The following is a 27,809-nucleotide window of genomic DNA, read 5'->3' as shown; positions in this document are numbered from 1 at the left end:
GATCAAAGATTAGAGACCACAGATACGAGAGTTATGAGAAAAATTAGGGGAGTGAATAGATTGCATCAATGGCAGAATCATATTAAAAATGAAGACATTAGGAAGGAACTTGATTGACATTGTTTGCTATGAAGAATGTGTGAGCAGGGCTAATCTAAGGTGGTATGGTGACTTGAACAGAATATGAAAAGAAAGGTTGGCAAAACAGGTGTTCGATGTCTAGATGGCAAGAAAAAGACCCAGAGGAAAACCAAAATCTAGGTGGTTTACCCAACTTTGGAAAACCAAAATTTAGATATAACAATATTGGAATGCCGAAAAGTAATAGATTAATTTGGAGGAAAATTGTTGATAGGAGATCATTAATAATGTACCCTTATTCATAGTGCTGTCATAGTAGCCTGAACACTCCTTGAGAGTATGTATCATGAAATTGATGATGATCAATAAATAAATAATCATCATCAAATTCCAGACACATACCCTCAAGGGGGATATACAGGATATGATAGTACTACATGAAAAACTTACATCGTTACTAACTTCCTATCTACAATTTTCCTCAAAATTAATCTATTACCGGTCAAGGCTCCAACATTATCAGATCTTATATTTCTATCTTCTAAGGCACTTTTTACAGTATCAATCCACCTATACCTTGGTCTTCCTCTGGGTTTTTTTTCCTACTAACCTGGCAGCTTTGCTAATCTTTCCTCTCCCATTCTGTTTAAGTAACCATACCACCTGAGATTAGCTCTGCTAACACATTCCTGGATGCTAATAATGTCAAGTTCTTTCCTAATATCCTAATTTTTAATATGATATTGCCATTGATGTTATCTATTCATGCCTTTAATCTTTCTCAGGACTCTCATCTGCGGTCTTTTTTTTTACTAATTTCTCCCTTATTCGTATAAATTTCAGTTGACTACCTACTATACCAGCTTTGTTGATTCTATTTTCATATTTAATTTATAATCTTCATTAAAAATCGTACCCAAGTAGCTGAAAGTTTTACTTATTCTGTAGGTTCTCCATTCACAATGCAGTTGATATTTTCAATGCTTCTGCCTATTGCTGATTTTCATACCAAATTTATTGCAACAGTTATTCAATTTAGTCATGGAATCTTGCGGACATGTAGTGCATTTATTTAGAAGTATAACATCATCTGCATAAAGCAAAGAGCTGAGATTAACATCTGCAATTTTGATATCAGGTTTACACTTTCCTTCATAATGTGATCCATATAGGTAATGAATAACAGGGGGAATAATGTACATCCTTGTCTGACACCAGATTTAACATTAAACCATATTCCTGTACTTCCTTCAATTCTAACCTGACTTACAATTCAAATAAAGACTAAGTATTGCTTGATATAATGCCCCATTGACACCATACAACTGTAGCATTTTGAATAGTTTCTCTCTTGGCACCTTGTCATATGTCTTTTCCAGATCTACAAAACTTAAATATGGATCTTTGTTATATTCCCATGATTTCTCAACTATTTGTCATGAAAATCTGATCTTGACAGCCTGTATTTGGCCTGAATCCAGCTTGTTCTTCATCAAGCTTCCCTTCCACAATCTTTCTCAACCCTTTCTCAAGTATATTTGCACAAATCTTACCAGGAACACTCAGTAGAGAAATACCTCTGTAATTCTCATTCAATTTTATTTCCCTTTTTATATATGGGTACTATGAGAACTTTACTCCAATCATCTGAAATTTGTCCCTCTGTCCAGGCCTTCTGAACCATGCAGTGCAGCCACTGTAAGACTTATACCTCCATACTTGAGCATTTCTGGTTGAATATCGTCTACTCCAGCTGCTTTTCCACATTTCAGGTGGAAAGGCAGCTGGAGTAGCTTTTGATGGCTTTTTCTTCTTCAAGTATGGATATATATATATATATATACAGTGGAACCTCGGTTGTCGAACGAATCTCATCTTGAACAAATCAGTTCTCGAACATATTTTCCAAACAAAGAACTTACCGGTTTCCGAACAGAATCTCAGTTTCCAAATATGCAAACTGGCAACCACGTGCTCTGCGGGCTGAGATTACTGCAGGAGAGCGTCAGTTACTCCATACCCTCCACTCAGTGCAGACACTTGCTTGAATTTGCAGTGCCTTTTCTTTATTTTCTTTATTATTATTATTATGTGACACCTCCAGGAAGTCCAAAGACTCATCGAGGGAGAGTGTGCCAATAGCATCGAATGATTGATCTCCCTTCCAACTATTTTGTTTCTTTATAAATTATTATTAAATAAGCCACTATGGGGCCGAAGAAGAATAGTGATAGCAGCAAAGCGAAAAGAAAAGTTGTTAGAATCACTATAGAGGTGAAAAAAGAAATCATATCCAAACATGGAATGTTCTTGTCTTGGATCTTGCTATGCAGTTCGGTATAGCAAAATCAACGATCTGTACAATACTCAAAAATAAAGAGGCGATAAATTTTGGTTTATATTTTATCTATTTATTGTGTTTATTCTCTTTGTGTAAGATTTTATGCATTTTCATGGTTTTTGTATACAATTTTATGGATGAAGTACAGTTATAAAGGTTTTAATAACTAATCATCTGTGGTTCGGGAACGAATTAATCCATTCTACATTAATTCTTATGGGAAAATGGTTTCAGTTTTCAAACAAATCGGTTTCCGAACAGCCTTTAGGAACAAATTATGTTCCTAAATTTGGGTTCCACTGTATATAAATTTTTTTTGTGTATACATGACAGATAAATACTACAATTTGAAAAGTAGGATTATTGGTGAGAGTTCAGTCACTGTTTCCCAGATTTTGGAAATTTTTAGTTGTCATTCTGATTAAGATTGGGTTGATTCCAAAGAGCCTCATAAGATTCTTTGAAAAGTCTCTGAATTTGAAAGAACTTGTCTCTGAGCAGGGGTAATCTAAGGTATTATGATCATTTAAATAAAATTTGAGAGGAAAGGTTAGCAAATCAGGTTTTTGATGCAAGTCTCTGGATCTAGGCAGATTGATTCGGTCAGAAGCACCTTGGAGGAAAATTGCTTTTGGAAGATTATTAATAATGTAATCTTAATCATGTAGTGCTGTCATAGTAGCCTGAATACTTCTTAAGGTACAGGAAATTTATGATGATGATTATATTTCTTTGTATTAATAATTACATACTGAAATCTAATTTGTGTGTATCTTGTGAATGAAACTAACAGAAATAACATTAAAAATTAATGTACTACTGTATACACTTACTCTAAATATGTAAGTGATAGGATGTGATTAAGGGTGAAATCTGTCTTACGTAAACTTTGAGGAATATAACTCTTAGTAAGTCAGTGACGGGCTGTAAAATTCATTTTTAAGATGCTCAGAACTCAGTGGTGATTACTTGCTTTTTCAAATATCCTGTATAAATTACATAAGTTTTTGATTGTTAATATTTCCATAATTTTTATAAAAACTATTGATATTTGTATTAATTTTTTCCACTTCGATGTCTAAATTATTATACTTGACTAGAAATTTTATTTTTTTAATTGTTATTTTATCTAAATTTAATACTTAATGTGAAATCAACCTATGATGCAAGTAGTAACTTATTTATGAAGATGTTTCACGTACAAACATTTGTTTTCTCCTGCCTGCATGAAATAAGATGAAAACAAGAATATAGTGTTCTGTTAAGTATAATTTATCATGGTTTTTCAATATTTAGAATATTCAGAAATGTGTTTCACGTTGGTGTGATCAGGTTTCCAAAACTGAAAACTTGACCACTCAAAGTTCATTGGCTCTTAAGGTAAATTGAATTCCTAAATCAAATTTTTGGCAGAGTTTCTTACTTATAAAAGTTTTTTTTTATTTTTTTTAAAAAAATCTTGTTGTTTTAGCTTATGTTTAAAACAAAAATGAAGAAAAATTATTTCAATACTCTCTTGGAGTAGATAGGTTTAATTTTCCAAGTCAGCTTTTATTCAAAAATTACATTGTGGGACTGTACAAACTTCTTATGGTTCTCGAATAAAACGTTTGGACACTTTTAGATGTTTAGAACAGAAATGAACAAACTAGCAGTATAGTTGGAAAGAGAATTGATTAAGAAAAAGGTTAACAGTATTGGAAAGGTCGTGTGGATTACCTGATATTCTAGAAGGCAGACAATTTGCATTAGATCCATTGTTAATAGCTGATACTTGGAATTTTTTCCTGCTAGAAAATTGGCAAAGGGAAGCCAGTTTGAGCTGTTAAAATTAATATCCAGATCAAGTAGGAAGGATCTCCTTGAATGTTGAACTGTAGAAAATTGATCTTCAGAGATAAATATGTATATATTAATAGGTTATAGTTATTATCAGAATTTGGAAAGTGATAAAGATAGCAAACGAATACAGCAATCCCTCGATTAACGCATTCTTTAAAACAGGCGCATTAATCAAAAATGCACTAATTGAATATAATAATATGGGAAAAAGTATAATTCTTTCCTCAGATTTCTTTTTTGACCCTTAATTTTTTTTATAAAAGAATTAGAGTATATCTCAGGGCCTAATTAAAGAAAATATAGAAAATCATGAAGCTGAAAGACAATAAAACATATTCAGAATATACATTTATTATTCTCCTTAACAAAGAATTGAGCTAACTTAGTTTGGTGGGCATTCTGTTTCTTTTTTTTATACAACTGACGTTATGGCCCTATTGCCTCTTCTGCAAATTTTACTGCTTCGACTTCATCAGGGTCAGCCACTAAGCATTGCAGCCTAAAAACTTCTATTGTACAAAAACTATTTTCAAATTGTTTCTGTGAAACCTCTTTGGGATTGTCAGTGATTAAATTTTCTTCATATTCTTCAGGATCTTCCCGCTGTGCATCTAAATTTAGCAGTTCGTAATCGCTCAACTTCTCAGAATGAGATTTAATTAACTTAGATTCATTGGAAAGCCTCTAAAATCATTTGCACAATGTGCAAGAATGTGCTTCCAAACGGCTTGCATATTGCTAGCAGTGATTTCATTCGATAACCAGGCTGAGATTTCTCTGATTTGGCTAGAAAAGTCCTGGAAGGACTTTTCTAGCCAAATCAGAGAAATCAGTCATTTTTTGATGAAACCAGTAATTTTTTTGGAAGCATTCGCTTCCAAAAAATGACTGGTTTCATCGACATTAAATATTTGTTGATCACAATAGTCCCCTTCTTACACAATTTTCTCCAAAATCTCGGATCTCTCTTTATCTGCATTTGCAGCTTCGCCTATGATTAGAACATTATGTAGGCTATTTCTCTTTTTGAAATGCTCAAATCACCCAGCACTAACATGGAATTCTTCCTTTCCATCATTGATAGCCCTCTCTTTCCAGGTTAGAAAGAGACAATGCTTTTGATTTAATAAGGCCAGTGTTTAGCAGGATCCGTTTTTGGTTACAATCTTCGATCCATGTAAAAAGAAGTCTAATTATAATACTTTGATTTCGACTGCATGCATGATGAACTTGAAGCAGCCTTATCTTTCTCTTTGTATTCAGCAGTTGATTTACCCATTTTTGTGTTCTTGTCCAATTTTTACTCTGGACTCTCCTTATTCATTTTTCTTTATTATTTCAAGTTTTTCTTCCAGTCAGATTACTTTTCGAATCATTTTCACACTTCTGTTTTTTGCTCACTAATTCTTTTACTCTATGATTAAAGGTTAGGAAAATAATTTAAAATAAAAAAAGGAAAACATTGCACGAGATACGATCAGCAAAATGCTATGTAAAGTAGACTACATAAATTTTGGCGATTAATTTGGAATATAGTGTATATGGAAATAGTGTAGTATGCCATTAAAAAATAACTTTGTGAAATGTTTCAAATCGGTAACTAAATTATTTCATCCTGGTGAGTGATTTTTTAAAATAGTTAGCCATAAAAAAATATATAGAATCTGTAACATTTATTTTTAAGATGTATATAGGTGCACTAATCGATTTTGGGTATCGAAAAAAAATGATGCACTAATCGGGAGCGCGTTAATCGAGAGATTGCTGTATGATGGAGAAAAGAAATTTTGAACCCGAGAAAATCAAAAAGATGAGCTTCTTTTTTGATGCTTTGATATGTTGTTTACAACAGTGGTGGTTGTGTCTGATAATTAAAATGTTACATATTATATTTGAATGTTATTAGATGCATGTTTGTTCAGGCCATATACACAGTGATGTGGAAGTTTTTGTAGGTGGCGTATTTTTAATCTGCAATGATAACCGTAATTGTTAATGATGGTTGCAAGAGTAGGGATATGTAGCATGGAGGTTGAAAGACCTTCCAACATCTCCCACAGAGTATCCATTCTTCTGTCTGTATACTGAGCTCCACAGTGTTCCCCTGCATATCACTATACTTCGACTTCTTCAGGCACAATCAGGAATGTAAGTGGCAGCAGGATTATTCAGTAGCTGAATAATCCTGCTGGTTGGGAAGTCTCCTAATGAGTTAGTATTGAGTTTGATTCCATACACTAACAGATGGTAGAACCATTTTTGCAGAAACTCAGATTGGTGTGCATCTTGGTACACATATTGGCATGTCTTTGAAAGATGGATGTCATACACATGTAAAAAAACAAATGGGAGGCCATGATTTAGAAACCATGACAACAGCCACTTCAGTCTCCTATTAATCAAGATATTGATTTTAATGAGTAATGGTTGCTGTAATCTCAAGATCTAGTCAGCATGAACTAGCGAAGGTATTCTTTTATGGCATTGATTCTTTCCAGGTTTACCACTCCTAATTATAGAAACAGCCACATCATAAGCAAGTGGGGTGAGCTTGGCTGAGAGAAGCTGTATGTTTTGCACATCACATCAGCCCATTACTTCAGAAAAGCAGAAGACCATGTTGAGAAATAATACTGAACTTTGTATATTTTACTTTTCTAGGTTTCATAAAAAATAAATTGCCATTAACTTTTAATTTGCTTTGGGTATAACTGAAACTAAATTTTAAATGAAAATTTTCCATTTTTAGCCTTGAAGAATGCAGAAACAACATAGTTCAGCTTGGACTTAAAGAAGTTACTCCAGCTACGGTAGCTAGAATTCTTACTATAATGTCACAAACACATACTGGATTGTCAGACTCTATAACTATACAGGTAATTTTCCTAAGTGAATCACTTTAATGAGTTATCTGTCTTAATTAGTAATTTTTGTTTGCATATATATTGCATTCAATAGATAATGCTAGAAAATTCCTAACAGTTTCTCTTAACCTCATCCTTTATGGAAATTATTGAATTTCCATAAATTACAACTCTGGAATAGTAAGTCTAGTTCTGACATGTGCTTGCTTTAATCTTTTCATTCATTAATAGATAGTATCACCATTCTCCAGCTGCAAGCTCAGTGTTCCTACCCCACTTTGGCATGATGTTTATGAGGGTGTTTGTTTTTATTATTTGCCTTCCACCAGCAGACATATAGAGTGACAATTGCATGAACTCCACAAATTATCCAAATTAATTCATATCTATTCCATATATATATATAACCGTCACCAAATGTGTTTGAGGTCAGTTTTATGTTTGTGAGGTGAAAACCAGAGCACCTGGTGGAAGGGCTACTCAGCATAGTCTGAGACCCACTAACTCAGTCTCATTATGGAGGTGACAGGCTTTTCATCCTGCAAACACAAACTAGTCAGAAGAGCATGCAATTAATAGACAACACTTGGACCTTAGTTGCTTTAGTTGTAATGTGAAATAACAGTCAACCCAGCTCTGGGGAGGAGGGAAACAGCTTATCTTTTCCTTCTCCATTTTTTTTTTTTTTATAATTTAATTAATTCTTCTTATTTTTTTTGCATACATATATGCAAACACAATGATATTGACATGTTCAGTATTGCTTTATTAGATAATCCTTATATTCACTTTTAAAATTAAATTGATGCTTTGATTTGTTATTACGACAGTGGTGGTTGCTCTTCTTCACTGCATCTAACTCATTTTGCCGAAGGACAGTTTCAAAAAAAAAAATTTCATCCCTGTTTTTTTGTTCCTACCCACAAAAAAGCTTCTTCCATAATCCTATTGTACATTTTTATTAATTTAACGTTTTTTTTTTTTTTTTTTTGTATTTTTTTCATCTATTCTGGAAACCCTGGTTTCTAGAGCAGGGTTTCCAGAATAGATGAAAAAAATACAAACCAAACCAGACTCATATCAAAGAATTTTGTCAACCAACTTTAGGCCTCCAGTAAGTAAAACAAATAATAGAAAAAGCAGAAGAAAACCAATTTGCCTCTCTGTTTAGTCTTTATGGATTATGAAAAAGCATTTGATTCCATCAAAACTAATGCAATAATCAAAGCAATCACATTAAAAGATAAGAATCAAAACACCTGGATAAGAAGCCAGACTCATCACTGACATCATTCTTCACCATAAGCGACTAAAATGGAAATGGGCTGTACATCTATCCAGAAGAGAAGATGAACGATGGACCACCATACTAATGAACTGGATTCCAAACAATCTTTACAGCAGTCCTTCAAGAAATATTTAATAATATAAACTGGACAAACCTTGGTATAAAAATTAATAATAGAAACTTAACACACCTAAGATATGCAGATATCATAATCTTTGCAAACACTTCAGAAGACCTTAATATAATGATAGGAGACCTATATTATGTCGGTCTAAAAATAAACAGAGAAAAAACTAAAATCATGTTTAATCATTTTGTAAAAACAAAAAACATAATAGAAACAATTTCTTGGAAAGAGTCTCTTCATATACATACTTAGGTCATTTCATTGATCTAAACTGTGGACTCCAAAAGGAAACAAATAGAAGAGTTCAACTTGCCTGGAGTGCATTCAGAAAATTAAAAAGCATTTTTCAAAACAATGATGTCCCACTCTGTTTAAAAAGGAAGAAGACATTTAACCAGTGTATACTTCCAGTCATCACATATAGTTGTGAAACTTGGTCTCTAACAAATAAACTAGCAACAACTCAAAGAAAAATGAAGAGGTTGATGCTAGGCATCACATTAGAAGATAAGAATCATAATGCATGGATAAGAAGCCAGACTCATCACTGAATCATTCTTTACCATAAGCGACTAAAATGGAAATGGGCCGTACATCTATCCAGAAGAGAAAACGAGCGATGGACCACCATACTAATGAACTGGATTCCAAAAGAAGGGAAACGAGGTCGAGAATGGCCTAAAAGAAGGTCATCATCAAATTCCTGCCATGTACCCCCAAGGGGTGTACAGGATATGACAGTACTACATGAAAACATTACATCATTACTAACTTCCTATCTACAATTTTCCTCCAAATCAGTCTGTTACTTGTCAAGACTAAAACATTATCAGATCTTATATTTCTATTGTCTAAGGCACTTTGTACCGTATCAATCCACCTATATCTTGGTCTTCCTCTGGGTCATTTTGTTGCCAACCTGGCAGAGAACACTTGTTTTGCTAATCTTTCCTCTCCCATTCTATTTAAGTGACCATACCACCTGAGATTAGCTCTGCTAACGCATTCCTGGATGCTGACAATGTCAAGTTCTTTCCTAATATCCTCGTTTTTAATATGATATTGCCATTGATGCCATCTGTTCACGCCTCGAATCTTTCTCAGGACTCTCATATCTGCGGTCTCTAGTCTTTGGTCAAGTGTTTTACTTCTGACCCAGCTCTCATATCCATAAGTTAAAACTAGTTTGAACACTGTCTTGTATACAGCTAATTTAGTGTTCAGACTAATTTCTCTCTTATTCCATATGATTTATTCAATTGACTTCCTACCATACCAGCTTTGTTGATTCTGTTGTCTATTTCTATATTTAATTTACAATCTTCATTAAAAATCGTGCCTAAGTAGCTGAAATGTTTTACTTGTTCCACGGGTTCTCCGTTCACAACACAATTGACATTTTCAACGATCCTGCCTATTTTCATTGTCTTTGTCTTTTTATTGCTGACTTCATACCATATCTATTACAACAGTTATTCAATTTAGTCAGAGAATTTTGCAGACTTGTAGCGGATTTATTTAGAAGTATAACATTATCCACATAAAGCAAAGAGCTGACATTAACATCTCCAATTCTGATATCATGTGTAATACCACTTTCCTTCATAATGTATCCATATAGATAATGAATAACAGAGGGGATAATGTACATCCTTGTCTCATACCAGATTTAACATTAAACCATCTTCCTGTACTTCCTTCAATTCTAACTGCTGACTTACAACTCAAATAAAGACTAAGTGTTGCTTGATATAATGCCCCATTGACACCATATAACTATAGCGTATTGAATAGTTTCTCTCTTGGCACCTTGTCATATGCCATTTCCAGATCGACAAAACTTAAATACAGATCTTTGTTATATTCCCATGCTTTCTCAACTATTTGTCGTAAAGTGAAGATCTGTTGCTTACAGTCTCTATTTGGCCTGAATCCAGCTTGTTCTCCACCAAGCTTTTCTTCCACAATTCTTCAACTGTTTCTCAAGTATACTTGCATAAATCTTATCAGGAACACTCAGTAGGGAAATACCTCTGTAATTCTCACATTCAGTTTTATTTCCCTTTTTATGTATGGGCACTATTAGAGCTCTACTCCAATCATCGGGAATTCGTCCCTCTGTCCAGGCCTTATGAACTATGAAGTGCAGCCACTATACTTCAGCATTTCTGGTCGAATATCATCTACTCCTGCTGCCTTTCCACATTTCAAGCCTTTGATGGCTTTTTCTACTTCAAGTATGGATATGTATTCCTGCCTGTATGCCAGTTGAGTGTTTTTTAACACTGTGCTATCACTGCTTGTTTCATTTGGCAATTTTTTGAAGTACAGTGGTAGCTTGCTAATCTGAACTAATAAAAACTGTGATCAGTCTGATTAAAGAAAAGTTACAATTAGCGAATTTTTTCCCAAGAGACAACAATAACTAGCATTTAAGACAAAAATAATCAGATTCTAATGGTACATCAATTTAATTCTGTAAATAAAATCTAATAGAAAAAAAAGCTACTATACTGTAATGTAAAACTTAAAAAATAATATAGTACACAAGTTTATTTTAGTAAAAAATTTAGTTTGTATGTACGTGTATTGTTGAAGATTCTGATTTAATAAAACTTCAGTAAAAAAACGATTAGTACATAACTTAATTTGTGTAAAATATATTACTTTCTTGTATACAACCCACAAAAAAAAGTTTCACAAAATAACACAAAAAAAGTTTTTTTTTTATTTCTTTGTAAAAAAGTCACTGATTTTCTTTTGCTTCTTGGAAGCTAAACTTTTTTCGAATGCTTCTTCTCGGAGCTGCATTAGCAATAAAATTTGTGGAATGGCGTATCATTTTGCTTAGCCCATTCTATACACACATTAAAACTGTCAACTGCCTCTTTATGTGTTACTCTTTTTCCATTCCGTAACATATATTTGTGAAATTTCAACATCTGGATTTATATTTTTAACCAAATTATGCACATTTTCAATTTCCTCTTTTTGTGTATCACCATCGTTATCTTGGTAAATTCAAGAAGGCTATAGTTGTTTCCATGACGCTCGAATTGCTTCAGGTTCGACGACTTCCCAGGCAAACGTGAACACACAATAAATCAAAATAGACCTACAGCATAACCATACAATCGACAACATGAAAAAATGCTCTACTGTAATAATAATAAAATAAATAATAATAGTTAAAATAATTATTAAATAAAAATAATAGTACACAATATAATAATATGTAATAAAACTTTTTTTGCTTTCAAACCCCAGTTCGGATTACAGGAGGGTTCGGATTAGCGAGATACCACTGTAATTACTCCATACTTCAAGGATATCGTTTTCTCCCATTTTCAAGTCACCTTTATCATCGCTAACTCCTTTTATAGCACTCGTTCCTCTATTTTCCTCCAATTGTGATTGTCTGTGAAAATACTAGTGGTGGTCGGCAGTAGATGGCATTAGTGCAGACGATGAAGGAAGTTGCAGTTGATGGAGTGGTGGAGACGAAGAGTTGTAAAGTAGGTACCCTCCCTCGATGAGTCTTTGGACTCCCTGGAGGTGTTAAGTAGTAGTAATAATAATAATTTCTAAGCTTCTTCAACAAACTCCAGAATATCTTACCACCTTCTTGATATTTATTTTCTATGTTCTTGCCAAAGTCCTCCCATGACTTTTGTTTAGCTAGTTTTACACAGTGTTTTCTTTCTTACATTTGTCTCTGTATTCTCTAAGAGCAAAAGCTGACTTATTTGCAGGAACTTTTGATATGCTTTATTCTTTTCCTTCACTGCCTCTTTAACTATCTGTGTCCACCATGGAGTTCTGATTTTTCTCTCCTTGCAAACTACCTCACCACATGCTTCTCTGGCTGAATCAATCAGGGTTTTCTTCAAGGTTTGCCACTGAATCTCCAAGGTTTGGTTCCTGTTCTCAAACTCTTTCATTTTTTCTTCAATGATCTTTGTGTAGTTTAGTCTACAGTTCACATCTGAGAGCTACTCAACTTTTATTCGCTTTAAAACTTTCTTACATGTCATTCTTTTCAATATGAAATTCAATTTTATCCTGCTCAAGACTAAATAGTGATCACTTCCAATTTCAAATCCTCTGTACACTCTGGTGTCCTGCACCAGGGAGAAAACATCACCATCAACAATAACATAGTCAATGAGACTTTTCTTATTCCTTGCTTCTTCTCTCCATGTGAATTTGTGCACATTTTTATGTTGGAACATGGTGTTAGTAATAACCAGTCCATGTCCTGAGCAGAAATCCAACAGGTATTTGCCATTATTATTAGCTTTGCTCTTTTCTCCAAATTTTCCCAAAATATTTTTGTATGTCTGATAATCATTTCCTACTCTGCTATTTAGATCCCTAACAAGGACCAACTTTTCCTTTTTCATTGTGTCAGTTGCTTTCTCTAAGGCATTAAAAAATTCCCCCACTTCTACCTTAGTAGAACCTTCTGTGGGACATAGGCACAAATAAGTCTCATTGTCCAATTCCCCATTCTGATATTAGCCCACATCACTCTACTTGAGACTGCCTGCCATTCAAGAAGATTAGCCTCATATTTTGTGTTGAATACTATGGCTACTCCTTCTTTTCCTTGATTGTCATTTCCTGAATATAACATTTTGTATTTATTGCCCAGAAAGATCTCGCCAGTTTTGTCTTTTTAGTTTCAGTCATCCCCTATTATGTCGATCTGGTACTTATCTAATTCTTCAGCTAGCTCCATTTCTTTGCCATTCAGGCTTCTTATGTTGATAGTACCGATCTTTAACTCTGGTGATGTTGAGTTGGGGTGTGCTTTCATATTTGTTCCAGTAGCTGACTTTTTGCTGTTCTCCCTGGTTCCCTGGCGAAAACAGCGGGGGCTTTGTTTAACCAGGCGACGCCCCAGTTGGCATGAAATTTTGTCATGTTGTACCATCATTTTGTATATTGGTTTAAGCCAATAAGAATACAATTTGGTTGGCTAAATCCCAAATTGCCAACCCATCCTCGTTCTTTCGGTATCCAGGTAGATACCCAACAGGGTTCACCACGAGAAGGTGAGGATTGGACATTAGGTCAGAAGCCCTGGTCGGTTCTCTGCATTCCTTTAAAGGCTATGTGGAGGTCTCCTCTCAGTTATACAGCTTTGACCCTTAAGCATTGTTGTATGAAATTGGGAATTGACACCTATAATTCACTCTCATCACTCTGAAATTTACCTCTCTTTAATGCTTAGCAATGTAACATCACACGGCTCGTTCTACTTTTGAATGATCAATTGTTTGTATTCCACCTTGTAAAAAAACTGTTCCTATCAAGCCATTGATGATAGTCTGTTAATTTCAGACTGAAATATTTGGCAAATATATTAAAATATTATTCTTGTGCTAACATGTTGATAGTTCTACACTTACTCAAGATTGTTTACTAGTTAGGAAAAGCAAAATGAATCCAAGATTGTATGCTGTAAACTTAGAGAGGGCAGCTAGTGGGATTAATGTTTCTGACATGACAGCATGTCAGAGATTTTTGGAAGCAGGGAGGACTGCCCATAAATCAAAAAGAAACAACTGTTGACGAAGGCTATGCAGAAAAAGAGACTCCAGCAGGCAAAAATGTACAAAGATTGGACCGTTGAGATGTATAAAAAGGTTATATTCTCATATGAGAGCCATTTCTTTGTATCTAAACACCCAGCTAAAAAAAATGTTCTGGGATTGTTTTATTCATGACTGTCCAGAATCACTTGTGCCGATTGATGGTATGATGAAAAGTGACTAATGCATAAAAAAATTGGAGAAAAGAGTGCTCCTAGAGATCCAGAAAGACAAAGAACTCATCTTCCAACAGGATCTCGCTCCATGCCACACTTCAAAAAAAGTGAAAGACTTCCTCAAAATTTGCAACATCCAATTGCTTCAGTGGCCAAATAACTCTCCTGACATTATCCCAGTAGAAAATTTGTTTGCCATAGTGAAAAAGAGACTCGAAAAATTAAATTGTGATACAAAGAGTAACTTAATCCATTATACGAGAGTGGTCTGAAAAGTTTTCGGAAAAGATCAGCAGGATTTTTTTTTTTCCTAAGTTGGCACATATGTCATAAGGATCCCTGTGAAATTGAAAGTTATTCTATCAAGTAGTTGGTTTTCTACAGCTGTCTGAAGCAAATGTATTGTCTGTATCCCTTGAAATGGATAAAATTGAGTATCGTGCGGTTTCAGACCATCTTCGTAAAAGTATGGTTTTGAGATGCAGAAATAAGAAAATGTCTTCTACATTGGTAAAGTCCATACCTAATAATGAACTTATTAGGAACAGAAGATCACATATAAATTATTAGGTCAAGTTGATGTTTAATATTTTTACTTCTTGCATAATTAAAATTTTTGTTTAAAATATGAGTGTTCAGATTAATTTGTTCACTAGTGTATATCCTCTTGTAGTCATCTGGTAACTATTCATATAATAAGGTATAGTAACAAGCTGCTGTCCAGTTCATTGTGTATCAGGATTTTGATACTTGTAGGATTACTGTTGTCCTTTTCTGTTATATTTTGAAGCATTTAGTCTCTTTCACATAGATGTTCAGTTTCAGCCACTTGCATTTTCTGCAAATATTTGTATGTCAGCCAGTGTTTATTAGCATTCTTCCCAAAACTAAAACTCTCCCTCGCTGGTCAGTGTTTTTCTTCAAATCAAGAGGTGATGGCGCTGAACAACTAGCTTCTGTCCACTGTTTTGACTGCTCTTCGGATTCTGGTGTATAATGGTGAATCGAAGTCTCATCCATAGTAATAAATTGATGCACAAAATCAGTTTTATTCTTGTTAAAATGTTCCAAGCACTGTTCAGAGATTTTCATGCAAGTGCGTTTTTGATCTGTTGTGAGCAAGCACGGTATAAGAATATTTTCCATATTCTTATACCAGGTTCACTGCAGAAGCACCATGTTATATAGATTCATGGATATTTTATAAACCAGATGCTGTTTTTTAACTTCTATATCTGAAGTTTTTGTAATGGTAGGTGAACTTTATTCTTCCAAGACACAGGGTCTGTATATAAAGAAATTCCTCACATGTGAATCAGTTATTAAGGCATCTGATTGTCATTTGTGGATCACTTGCCTGAAAAAGAGGTTAGAAATTCTTCCTTTTTTTTTTTTTTTTCTCTCCCTCACAGGAACTCATTAGTATGTGAACATGCTCGAAGGTGATAGTGAAATTTAGTGTTGAGATGTATCTCTGGATGTGTGGACTTCTTGTAGGCGCTTAGTGATTGCAACTATCAGTTGTTTTGGTTATCATTATATTGCAAAATAGAAATTTGTTGTAATTTGCCAGTTCTAATCCTGAACTGTATTTTCTATTATCTGGTGATCCTCAAAGCCAGATGACTACAGGGCCACACACACACTTTTGGCTCTTTAATTTCTCTGTCACTCTCACCAACAGTTGATTAGAACAAGCTGAAAATTGATCTACTTTTCAAAAGCAGGAAAGGCTATCATCGAGTTTATGAACATTTGAGAAGAGGCTTTGGGGGGAAGTTAAATCAAAGAAACTTATTATCCTTTAGCCAAGTAAATTTGCAGATTTTTACAACAGTACCAGGATTTGTCATAGATAGGGATTACCAACCTTTTTGAGCTGCAGAGCACTTTTAAGATGAGGAAACAGCACTGGGGAGAGGGGGGGGAACCCCACCATCTTTCTTAAAGCAATCAATCAATCAAGATAAATTTATGTTGTGGATAAATAAACAAAAAGATCATTGCAATTTTGTTTTTATCGGAAAGGAAGAAAAATGGATTTTAATGGATCCTTGGAGTTGCATATCATTGACAAGCCCTTTGTAGTTGGGAATATAAGATGATGTTGCAGCTCACAAACAATCGTTGAGATGTTCATCCTTTAGTCATGATCTGTGTTTAGATTTTATGATGTTCATGGTGGAAAAAAATGACTTGCACAAGTATGTAGATTTAAAAAGAGACGTTATCTTGTATGCACAACTTTTTAAAACAGGAAGCCTTTCTCTATCCACCAATGTCCAAAAGTTTTCATCACCTTTATGACTTTAATGTGATATTATTCCTGAGATTTAAATTTTTCCAGTTCTACTTCTGCTGTTGCATCGTTAAAGTTTTTAATGAGTTTAGCAATTTTGATCCCACTTTAGTCTATAAAAGGGTTTAAAAAAAAATATCATTGACTCAATGGTGTTGAACTGCTGAAACCACTTGTCAAATTCTTCCTGCAATTTAAGAAACAATTCAGTGACAAATTCTGTTGTCAGTCATTTTCTTCAGAGTTGGGAAATGATTGAGAGATTTTCATTCCAAATAATATATCCACAAAGCTTCTCTTTGAATGATCTGATTGAACGTATCATCATCGCAATGTGTTTATCCTTTCCATGGAGTTCCAAGTTTAGAGAATTTAATATTTCTATGATATCCATAAGGAAACCCAAATCCATTAACCAAAAAGAATCACTTAACTGCTCATAGTTCTGTCCTTTGGAACTGAGAAATTCTTTTATCTCTTCAATCGAACTCACAAATCTTGAAAGTACTTCTCTTTTCTTTAGCAAGTGAATTTCAGAATTAAGAATAAGATCTTTTTAAGTTACATTGTCTGTACTCTCAATGAAAGACTTAAAGAGGTAGCACTGTAGAGGAGAGGCTCTAATTGAGTTTATAATTTTTAGAACTATTTTCATAATGTGATTGAAGAAGAGAACTTTACCGCACAATGCTTCTTGATGAATAATGCACAATGGTATGATGTAAAGATTGGAAATGATTTGTCCTCCCTACAAAGAGCAATAAATCCTTTGGAAGTACCTGCCATTGTTGGGGCTCCATCAGTGGTGATTGCTGCCAACTTGCTTAGAGGGAAATCTATTGTTTAAATGTATGATAAATTTCCATTCCTGTTGTTTGACAATTCATGGGCAATAATTTTAACAGCTCCTCCCTAACAGAAAAGTCCTCAAATATCATTCTTACTAAAACAGCTAATTCCGCTGTATCTGATGCATTTGTTGAGTCATCAGATTGCAGGGATAAGTATTCACATTTTCCTAAATCATTTTTCAATTGGACTTGCATGTCAAAGGAAATTGAGCTCATCCGCCATGTGATTGTTTTATTTGAAAACCAGGTCTGATATCGTTGTCATAATTTCTTGTTTGTTTTTAAAGTCCTCAAATAAAGAATCTGCTCCTTCAAGAAATGCCTCTTTTATCAACACCATCCTGATATGGTTTTTTCGTTTTTGCTATTAAGTGAGTAATTTTATGAGAAGCAATGGTGACATTTTTATGCTTTACTATTTTTCTAATAAAAACTAATTGTTGAGATGTAAGTTTTGACTTTAGTTCACATACGTTTTTCTTTCTCAGTTCAGAATTAACAGGATAGTTGTGGTCAAATGAGGAGTGATTATTTTTGAAATGCCGCTCCACATTGTTTCTTCATAACTACAACAGAATTACCACATACCAAACACACACATTTGTCTTTTATTTTAACAAAGCAGTAGGCTTCTTCCCAATCAGATTGATAATTACATATTTTCTTTTTTTTACTATCCACATTCATTTTAGGAGAGGACGATAACTGTTTAAAACCCAAGAACTTCTCACAAAGATGCACTCAAACTCACTGATACTGACGTTTAGCTGAAGAGTAAAATTTGAAGAGAAAGATCAGGATCTTCCTGCCAACTGATTTCCCACAATAAAATCAATAGAATAATAGAGGATTCTATATGGCTGAGTGGGCACCTCTGGCTACATTGGCAGTACCAAGGTACCTGTGGACATAGGGTTGGTAACCTCTGGTCATAGATATCATGATAGTTTTTTCAAAAACAACTGAAATAATGACAAATGAAAATTCAACTAGCCAACAATTTAAAACTTATATGTAAAAAATAGTTATAACAGCTTGCTAACCTGATGTGAATTTGGCTACATTGGCAAAATGATTTCTAGTCATAATTCCTGTCTGGTTTAATGGAATTTAATAAAACTTGGTATTCAGGATCTGTAAAGTCATTTTAATCACGCCATTTTTTAATGACAAAAAATATGTCTACAGTACATAATCTAAAAATGGCTCAAGTTATGTGGTGATAGCATCATACTATACATTAAAATGCTTTAGGAAACACCCCATTTTTATGATTCCTGTAATCATCTTTTTTTTATTTTGTTTTGGTTTATCAAAAGCATTACAGTTTTCATTTACATAAAAATATTAATATATTTATTTTTCTCCTTAGAATATTGATTCAACCAATAGTAACATCAGTGGATGGAATGAAAATAAAGAGAAAACAGAAGGCACCCAGGTCCTTACTTGGAATACTGACATATTTGTGCAAGTGTTACGTGAAGTGGTATGTTTTCAGTTACATACTTGTAGATTAATTAAAAGAAAAAAAAAATCATAAGTTCTGAAATATGTTTTGGCTATGAACTTTTGGTTTGCAGCTAAGAATTGGTTATTTTGATTTAAATAGCTAAATAAAGCTTCAATCTTACTTGAAAAAAAGTTGTTATTCTGACATTAAACTGAATTTAGAATAGATGACATTTATTTTCATTTAATATAGATTTCACAGTGATCTGATTCTTGATATGTTTCCCTACCAATGTCTAGTAACCTTATAATATAACATTCCTTGCATAATATTCATTCCATTTATATTTTCATATATAAATAAAAGGAAAAATTAATATAGCAATGCAGTACAAAATTCATTTTTCCATTAGGAAAAAATGAATAACTTACTCTTTGTGTTTTGCACATGTCATATTAATAGTCTGTCAGCTATCTCTTGTATTGCTTGTTGATTGTTATTGCAATAGATGAGCTAATAACTTCACTTTCTTCTTTGAAACAACAAAAATAGCTTCTCTTCTGAACGTGGTATTGTAAATGTGGATCACCTAATACAATGTTTCCCAAACTTTCAGTGCCTGTGTACCCATCTTAAAATTTTAGTAACACTGGCATATTACCACCCTCAGGCAAAGGGAGTTTGGGAGAAGTTATAATATTTCATTCAAACATGAATGATTATGAAGGTATTTATTTTTAACATTTGCATTATAATATATGACAAACATAAATTTTTTTTAAATTATTAAATACATTTTAGTTATACAGATCTAATATACACATTGTAGAAACAAAAATTATCAAATTTAAATTTTCAATAATGAAAAAAAGTTTAATGAGATGAATGAAATTTAGCAGAGAGTTCTGGTTGTGTGATTTAAACTATATGAATTTAAGCTTGCAATGCAAACAGTTCGAACCGTTCGTTGAAACATGATCGTGCCATCAGCCTGCAGCCTTAACAGAAGCCAGTCGATACAGACCAAGAGATATTTTGTTTGAAACTTCCATTAGATTTTTTAGTTATTGAAATATCAATTATAGAATAATAGATATTTCAATTATTCTATAATTGAAATAGAATATATTGTGCAGATTCACTTATCTGTACAATATAGTAACTATAAATAAAAAATAATAATCCCAACTTAAAAAATGCCCCATTCCCCCTAAAACCCTTTCACATAACTCTGGGAGTATGTGTACCACACTGACTTAGTGGAATGGTTGATTGATGTCAAATGACTTAGATGATCAGATTTTTCTTATGAGTCATTTGCTTTAAGTTAAGGGGTTAATAAATCCCTCATTATTTTAAAGCCGGATATGAAACTCGGAGATAGAAATCTAAGCGTTTCATGCCGAAGAACTATCGGTGAGTCCAAGTGCAAGTCAACACCTGGGTAGTACAACACTAGGGCAACTCCTTGCAAAGGTGGAGCAAGCTCCATCACTATCTTTAATATTTTCTCATAATGTAAAATGTAGCTCCTAGGAGATGTATTACTGTTTTACATTATGAGGAGAGGTCACTACCTGGACCGGTTTCACCTTTATTGAGGTCTCATCAGTGAGTAGGTAGACCTGGAATACCAAGGTTTAACCGAACTTACATATACAGCTACTAACGAATTGCCAGACCGGTGTACCCATATATTATTATTATTACAATAAAGAGCCAAGAGGCTATTTTTCTGGCGGTGTACATTAAGTTAAGGGGATAATAAATCCCTCATTATTTTAAAGCCGGATACGAAACTCGGAGATCAAAATCTAAGAGTTTCATGCCGAAGAACTATCGGTATGACTTAACTATTTTAGAATCCAGAAAGTAAATGTTGACTCAAGTAAAATGGCTACAGGAGATATAAATCAACACCTGGGTAGTACAACACTAGGGCAACTCGGAGCAAAGGTGGAGCAAGCTCCATCACTATCCTTAATATTTTCTCATAATGTAAAACGTAGCTCCTAGGAGATGTATTACTGTTTTACATTATGAGGAGAGGTCACTACCCAGACCGGTTTCAACCTTTATGGAGGTCTCATCAGTGAGTAGGTAGACCTGGAATACCAAGGTTTAAGTGAACCGAACTTACATATATCCCTACTAACGAATTGCCAGACCGGTGTACCCATATATTATTATTAGTACGATAAAGAGCCAAGAGGCTATTTTTCTGGTGACGTACATTAAGTTAAGGGGATAATAAATCCCTTATTTTAAAGTCAGATATGAAACTCAAAGAGCCTCTTGGCTCTTTATCGTAGTAATATAGGGGATATGTAAGTTGGTTCACTTAAACCTTTGTATTCCAGGTCTACCTACTCACTGATGAGACCTCAATAAAGGTTGAAACTGGTCCAGGTAGTGACCTCTCCTCATAATGTAAAACAGTAATACATCTCCTAGGAGCTGCATTTTACATTATGAGAAAATATTAAGGATAATGATGGAGCTTGCTCTGAGTTGCCCTAGTGTTGTACTACCCAGGTATTGACTTATGCTTGAACTCGCCAATAGTTCTTTGGCATGAAACTCTTAGATTTCGATCTCCAAGTTTCGTATTCGGCATTAAAATAATGAGGGATTTATTATCCCCTTAACTTAATGTACGCCGCCCGGAAAAATAGCCTCTTGGCTCTTTATCGTAGTCATTTGCTTCATTGTGTCACCATCACAGAATTTTAACTTACACCAGCATAGCTTATTGTAGATATGTAATTGTGTTAATAATGGGAAAGGGCATGATCATGGAAATGATGGAGAAGAGAATGATTTCGATTTTGTGTTCATCTGGTTTGGACCCATCAAGCACAATCAAAGATGTCTGCATAAATACACTAGAGAAGAACAGATTTGCAAGTTGTCCAACTGTGTCACACAAATTAGAGACGAGACTATACAAAACAACATGCAGATAGCTTATTATGCCTGTACACGAATGCTAGGAGTAGAAACAAAATGGTTGAGTTTTTGTTGCCTTGGTCAATATGTTGGGATCTCAGATTGTAGGCATTAGTGAGATCTGGCTATCAGAAGCAGATATACAAACTGGTATCGATTCAAGTGATGACTTGATCCAGTTAATGTTGAGACATATGACTGTAATACTAGTAACAGTTTTTCATGTAGCAGTGAGTTTAAATTCATCTGTTGTGAGGTGGAGATAAACAAGATTAAATATATAGCGGGGTGTTATTGCAGACCTAGTGGGTCAGATGATCAAAGAAGGACCATAGGAATTGCTTGTGCTGTTGTTATTTAGTTGGTAAGAAATAAATGAAAAGATTTCATTTTGAGCCTAAACCATCAATTTAAAACCAGTATTAAAATGTTGACATTAAAATATGTCAACATTTTACAGCAATCATTAGATTCCATTCATGTTGTGGAAGGGCATATTACTGTAATCAGCTCTCTCTACAGCTGACTGACTGATATTCCACACTTTGGAACCTCAATACCATGTTACTGTATAAAAGAAAGAAACTTGTATGTAGTTTTGGATGTTTTACCTGACAGGGAGAGACACAAGATACCATGACATTCCTAAACACCTGAAATTGTCCATAAGATATCTTAAAACACTGTGTGTTTACTCTGAAATTGAAATTATAGAAAGTTGGTTTGCTGACTACTGTTCAATGTAAATGTGATTTACCTTATCAAAAAATAAAGTGGGAAATGGGGAGAGGAGTCTTTTTTATTCATTGATATTCATCAAAGCATTGTTGAAGATAACATGAATAATAAACTGTGATCAAAATTATAGAGAATTTGTTTTATTGATTTATTATTATATTTTATTTTAGGCACCAACTTTAGATTGGAAAGACGTCGTTAAGGAGTTGGACCATCCTTTTTTTATGCTGAAAGATTGGCAAAGCTTGAAATTATTATGGCAAGGTTTGATGTGTGGCTTTAGTCATGAAGTATTTCCAATGGAAAGAATGTATCAACAATGGAGGAATCATGACGGACAGGTAAAGTAGTTCATATGATAACTGTTTATTTATGAAGTTATGTATCATCTTCATTATTCACATGAACTCTTTCAACACTGTGGACAGAAGAGTATTATGAATGTAGTAATAATTCTAGGGTGAATTTCAGTCATGTTTTTTCAGCCATAGAAAAACAGACATTTAAAGCTAATAACTAAATTTATTTAGCTGATTAGATTAATAAGCCCATATTTCATCCAGGTCACCAAGGCATCTTCATGGGCAGAAAGAGATATATTGAGCATGTGCATGCAGGCACACTAGTGGGAAGGCAAATACAGACTGATTGTAAAAGGCAGGCACCCAAAGTCCTAACTAGCACCCTCTATGGAAGCAGTGCTGTCAAAATGATGGTCTCTCACATTTTTGACAATGTGATACAACCCTGAACAAAATTCAGTTACAACTTTCAGTGCTTTTCCACCTAAGACACTATTACTAACTCTGTACAAATCTCAAAACATTAGAATACTGTTCTCGTGTTTAGGGTGGTACACCAAAGAGGAACTCCATAAAAATTTTAGATGATGTACAGAGGAGGAGGGTGGGCTCATCTGTGATTCTTCTCTCTCTCTCTGACTCACTTCAACCATAATCTCGCAGTCAATTTTTATGTCTCTTCTGTGAGTACTTCCATAGATACTGCTTCACTGAACTGAGTCATTCCTCTGCTGTCCACTAAGCCAGTGAAAACATGAGCCGAAGTTGCCCTATTTAAATGAAAGTGTTCTTTTTCAAAAAGAATACTTTCATTGTTCAAAAGCACAATCACAGTTTGTTAGCTAGATGAACAGTGCCACACTTTCACTGAGACAGGTGTGAGGAGCATTTTCTGTAAGAGAAAGTCAGTTTTTACCGAATTAAGTTCTTCAGTTATTTTCACGGTTGCTTGGTGGTCAGAGCTACTCCACTTATTTTTGAAGGGAGAAAGTCACAGAACTGTCCTGCTCTACTGATTTCAGCGTGTAACAAACAGTAATGTCTTGCACAGTTCACTATGACATTAAACTGGCATGCAGTATCAAATGTTCACTTCTTTTGGTGTTTGTTCAGTGATGCGATGTTTCATATTCAAATTTGTAAATTTTTTAGGCTTAGTAGTTTTGTGTTTGCTTGATAAATAGATTTATTTGCATCACCTTTTTTTTTTTTTTAGGTGAACAGTACCAATTCAAAAAATTATATTTAATCAACTGAAGCCTGCATTTAAGAATAATGTCTATTTGTACTCTGCATACAATCTCTTTACTGAGTTGAGCAACATGTAATCATAGAATGTTTTATTTCTTTTCACAGATCATTTCTGCCAACGCATCTTTTCCTTTTTTACATCTGTAAATGGCTTCAATTTCTTTTCAGAATGCAGTAAAGTTTCCTCCCATAGTTTAACACGTTCACTGTCACACTCCTTAAACATAGTTTGTTACTGCACGCCAAGCACTTTCACTTCTTCAAGGTCAGTACGAGTAATCTCGTAGCCAGCTTATCAGACAGAATTTTGTTTCATACACCAACTACGAGTAATTTCATAGCGCATAAATAAAAATAAATAAACGATGTGAAACACGTTATTATTGTCCTGTGTGCCAAGAAAAACCACCATCGCACGTGGAAAATTGTTTTAAAGTGTACCATTCATAATTTGTTTACAAATTATGGGTTATACTACGGGTTAACTAGTGCTTGGCATAAGAGATTGGTAATCGACACGTGAGTATATTCGTAGTTGGCTTGTGAGGCTCATATATAATATACTATACTTTTGCTGAAATTATTTTCTTTCTACCAAGCTCCTAGACGTGCTCTCTGTTTTACTCACAACCCAAGGGTCCAAATTAAGGTGCTTATACTATGGGTTAACTTATGCTTGGCATAGGAGGTCGGTAATCGACATATGAGTATATTCGTAATTGGCTTGTGAGGCTCATATACCAGCTACGAGTATACTCGTAGTTGGCAGCGAATGTGTTAACCACTTTTATGCATTCCACTCACTAACATCTCTCCACATAAAAAATCTATTTCTCACACCCTTCTTCACCACATCTTTATACAACTTCCAGGGATGACCTCTCGTTCTTCCCATCTTGGCATCCACTCTTTTTGTAATTTCTTCTGTATTAATCTGATAGAATCCCTTAACTAACTTGAAGGTATCTATCATATCTCCTTTTTTTATCATAGCAGCAATACGATGTGCAATCTTTGCAACACATGTGATGTGATGTGCCCCCGAAACTTCAGTAAACTGTCTACCTTCATTCCAAGATACCGAATCTCATCCACTTCCTGAAGTATAGTTCCACCAATACAGTATTTAGCCTTACATCTCTGTATCCCTAAGTGCAACACCATGCATTTATTAATATTAAAACTGTAACCCCACTCATTTGTCCAAGCTAAAAGTCTATTCAAATTTTCCTGTAAAGAATTGACATCAGCACTACTCCTGATAATTCTACCTAACTTTGCATCATTGGCAAACATTTGAAGATCCCCAGTCACTCCACATGAAATATCATTAACAAACAAGTTAAATAGTAGAGGTCCAAGAACAGAACCTTGAGGCATGCCACTGGTCATCTTCCTTTTCTGAGATGCGGCTCCATCATATACAACTTTCTGGTATTGTTCAGAGAGCCAGTCTCCAATCCATCTAACCAATATATAATATCTATTTCTATCCTCTTCAGCTTGTACACTTTTATCATGTGGTAATCTATCAAATACTTTTGCAAAGTAGTCCAAGAGTATCACTATATATGATTCTCCCTTATCCCACACATTCACCACCTTATCATAAAATAAGCAGATTGCTAAAACAAGACCTTCCCTTCACAAACCCATGCTGACCATCATAGAGAATCTTATGTCGATCAACTGTATTCTATTTCTAACCAGTTTTTCCAACATTTTGATTACAACTGCAGATATACAGCAGACCGGTCTATAATTGGAAACTTCTGTTCTCAAACCATGCTTGTGGAGAGGTATTCTTTTGTCTTCTTTCCACTCCTTAGGAACCTTACCCACTGCAAGACTTTCATTACATAATCAGGACAAGGGTATACTCATTTTTTTGCACATTCTTTAAAAATACGTGGTGATATGTCATCCATTCCTACAGCTTATTAACCCGGCGCTGGTGAGGTGGGAAAATGTAACAAAAGTGGTAAGGTGGGTCCCACAGACCCACCCTACCACCCTACTCACCCCCAAATAATATAGTGTATTATAGAAATCCATATCTTTTTAATCAATATTAGATTACATATTGCTTAAGTGTCCTGTAATTTTACAGAATAAAAACGCAGATCCAAAAAATTAACTCAGTCAGTAACTCATGGTTACTGACTAATTCTAAATCAATTTCACTATCCTCATCTCCGCTGAATGGCTCTTCGTCTGTCAAAGTGTCATCTATAAGTTGACGTAACCTTTGTTCTTCTTGCTCGTAACTCATCTGGTAAAAAAAAAAAAGATATTATTCTCAAAATACCCTCTAAATATTTCCGAAAATGTATTTGCTTATAGTTGGTATGTAAAAATATAGAAGACACAGCAGTAATGATAATATTTTAGTAGAATATACATGAAAACAACTTGCATTTCGGAAGTAAATATAGTCATACTTTTGGTAAGGTGAGGTCTGGTGGACCCTAGCACACTTTACACCTCTGCACACTAAACTTGCTTGTGTGCAACAGTCTATGGCGTCGAGTAGCGGGTTACGGGAGGGGAAGCTATACCGAGGCATGACTCACTGCCATGCATTGTTAATAAGTTATAGTCAATTTAAAATCTTTGGGCTCTGTGACACCCCACCTTACTTACACAGGGTTAACATCTAACCCAAGCAACGCTTGATACACCTCTGATTCTTTAATCTTTAATTCTCCTAATTCTTACCATTTTGCACAGAATCATTTACACCACTATGATGTAAATGATTCTGATGAAGTGTTTGCTAAATAATTCCACTATATCATTTGCTATGGTTACTCTGCTACCATAACTGTTCACCAGTATCAAAATGTTATAATTCTTTTTCCACTTGCTTGTCACATAGCAGAAAAATTCTCTTGGATTAGTTTTGACCTGACTGGCCAATCTCCTCATATTCTACTTTGTTTTTTAACCATGCTTGTCACTTTACTGGCCTGCACTTTTATTCTTCATGCATCTGTTCACTGCAAACTGTCTTGTACTTCTTTGGTGACGCTGCTTTGCTTGCTCGATTTCACCATTCATCCATGTCACTCCTCCTATTTATTTGCTTAACTCTTGGTATGCAGCTATGCATTGCTTGTGTTAGATACCACCTTATCATTTCCCATGCACTGTCAATAACTTTTCCACACAATTCATCAACCCAATGTATTGATGCTAGTTGACTATGGAGTTTCTGATAATCACCCACCTTATGCTAACTGTTTCCTGTTTGACTACCTTCTGAACCCATATCTCATGATCACTTTCACAACAGGTGACAGTATTGGTACCTCATTCATAACCACATCCTGTGAGGATATCCCCAAATTTAACACTGATGAACCTTGTGTTGCTTTCATCACATGCCATTTTAGATAGTTATCCCACAGAAACTCAACAGATTCACTTATTATACACCATCTCTTCTTTCCAATCCACATTCCTATAATTAAAATCTCTCATTAGGATCATCTTCCTTTTACTTGGTAAACTAATTTGTGTAAACATTTCACAATCAATACTCTTCTTATTCCTTGGTCTATAACAGTATACTATTAGATATACTATTCTGTTGATCTCAACTTCACACCAGACCGCTTCAAAATCTTCACACATTCTACTATTTCTAC

General features: G+C 34.4%; 1 protein-coding gene across 3 annotated transcripts in view; it reads left to right on the top strand.

Annotated features, from left to right (window-relative positions):
- Positions 1–27,809, top strand: part of Not1 (CCR4-NOT transcription complex subunit 1) — a 568,860-nt gene that overhangs the window by 50,743 nt on the left and 490,308 nt on the right. For all 3 annotated transcript variants that reach the window (XM_090401629.1, XM_090401630.1, XM_090401628.1), the window contains exons 8-10: positions 7,014–7,140; positions 18,839–18,955; positions 22,777–22,947. In XM_090401629.1, coding sequence (XP_090257755.1) covers positions 7,014–7,140; positions 18,839–18,955; positions 22,777–22,947 — 415 coding nt within the window. The remainder of the gene's footprint in view (positions 1–7,013; positions 7,141–18,838; positions 18,956–22,776; positions 22,948–27,809) is intronic.

This window comes from Typopeltis vanoorti, chromosome 12 (genome assembly GCF_054136105.1).
Source record: "Typopeltis vanoorti isolate ZY-2024b chromosome 12, IOZ_Tvanoo_1.0, whole genome shotgun sequence".
Classification (NCBI taxonomy): domain Eukaryota; kingdom Metazoa; phylum Arthropoda; class Arachnida; order Uropygi; family Thelyphonidae; genus Typopeltis; species Typopeltis vanoorti.
This window is presented reverse-complemented; position numbering and strand designations above follow the sequence as displayed.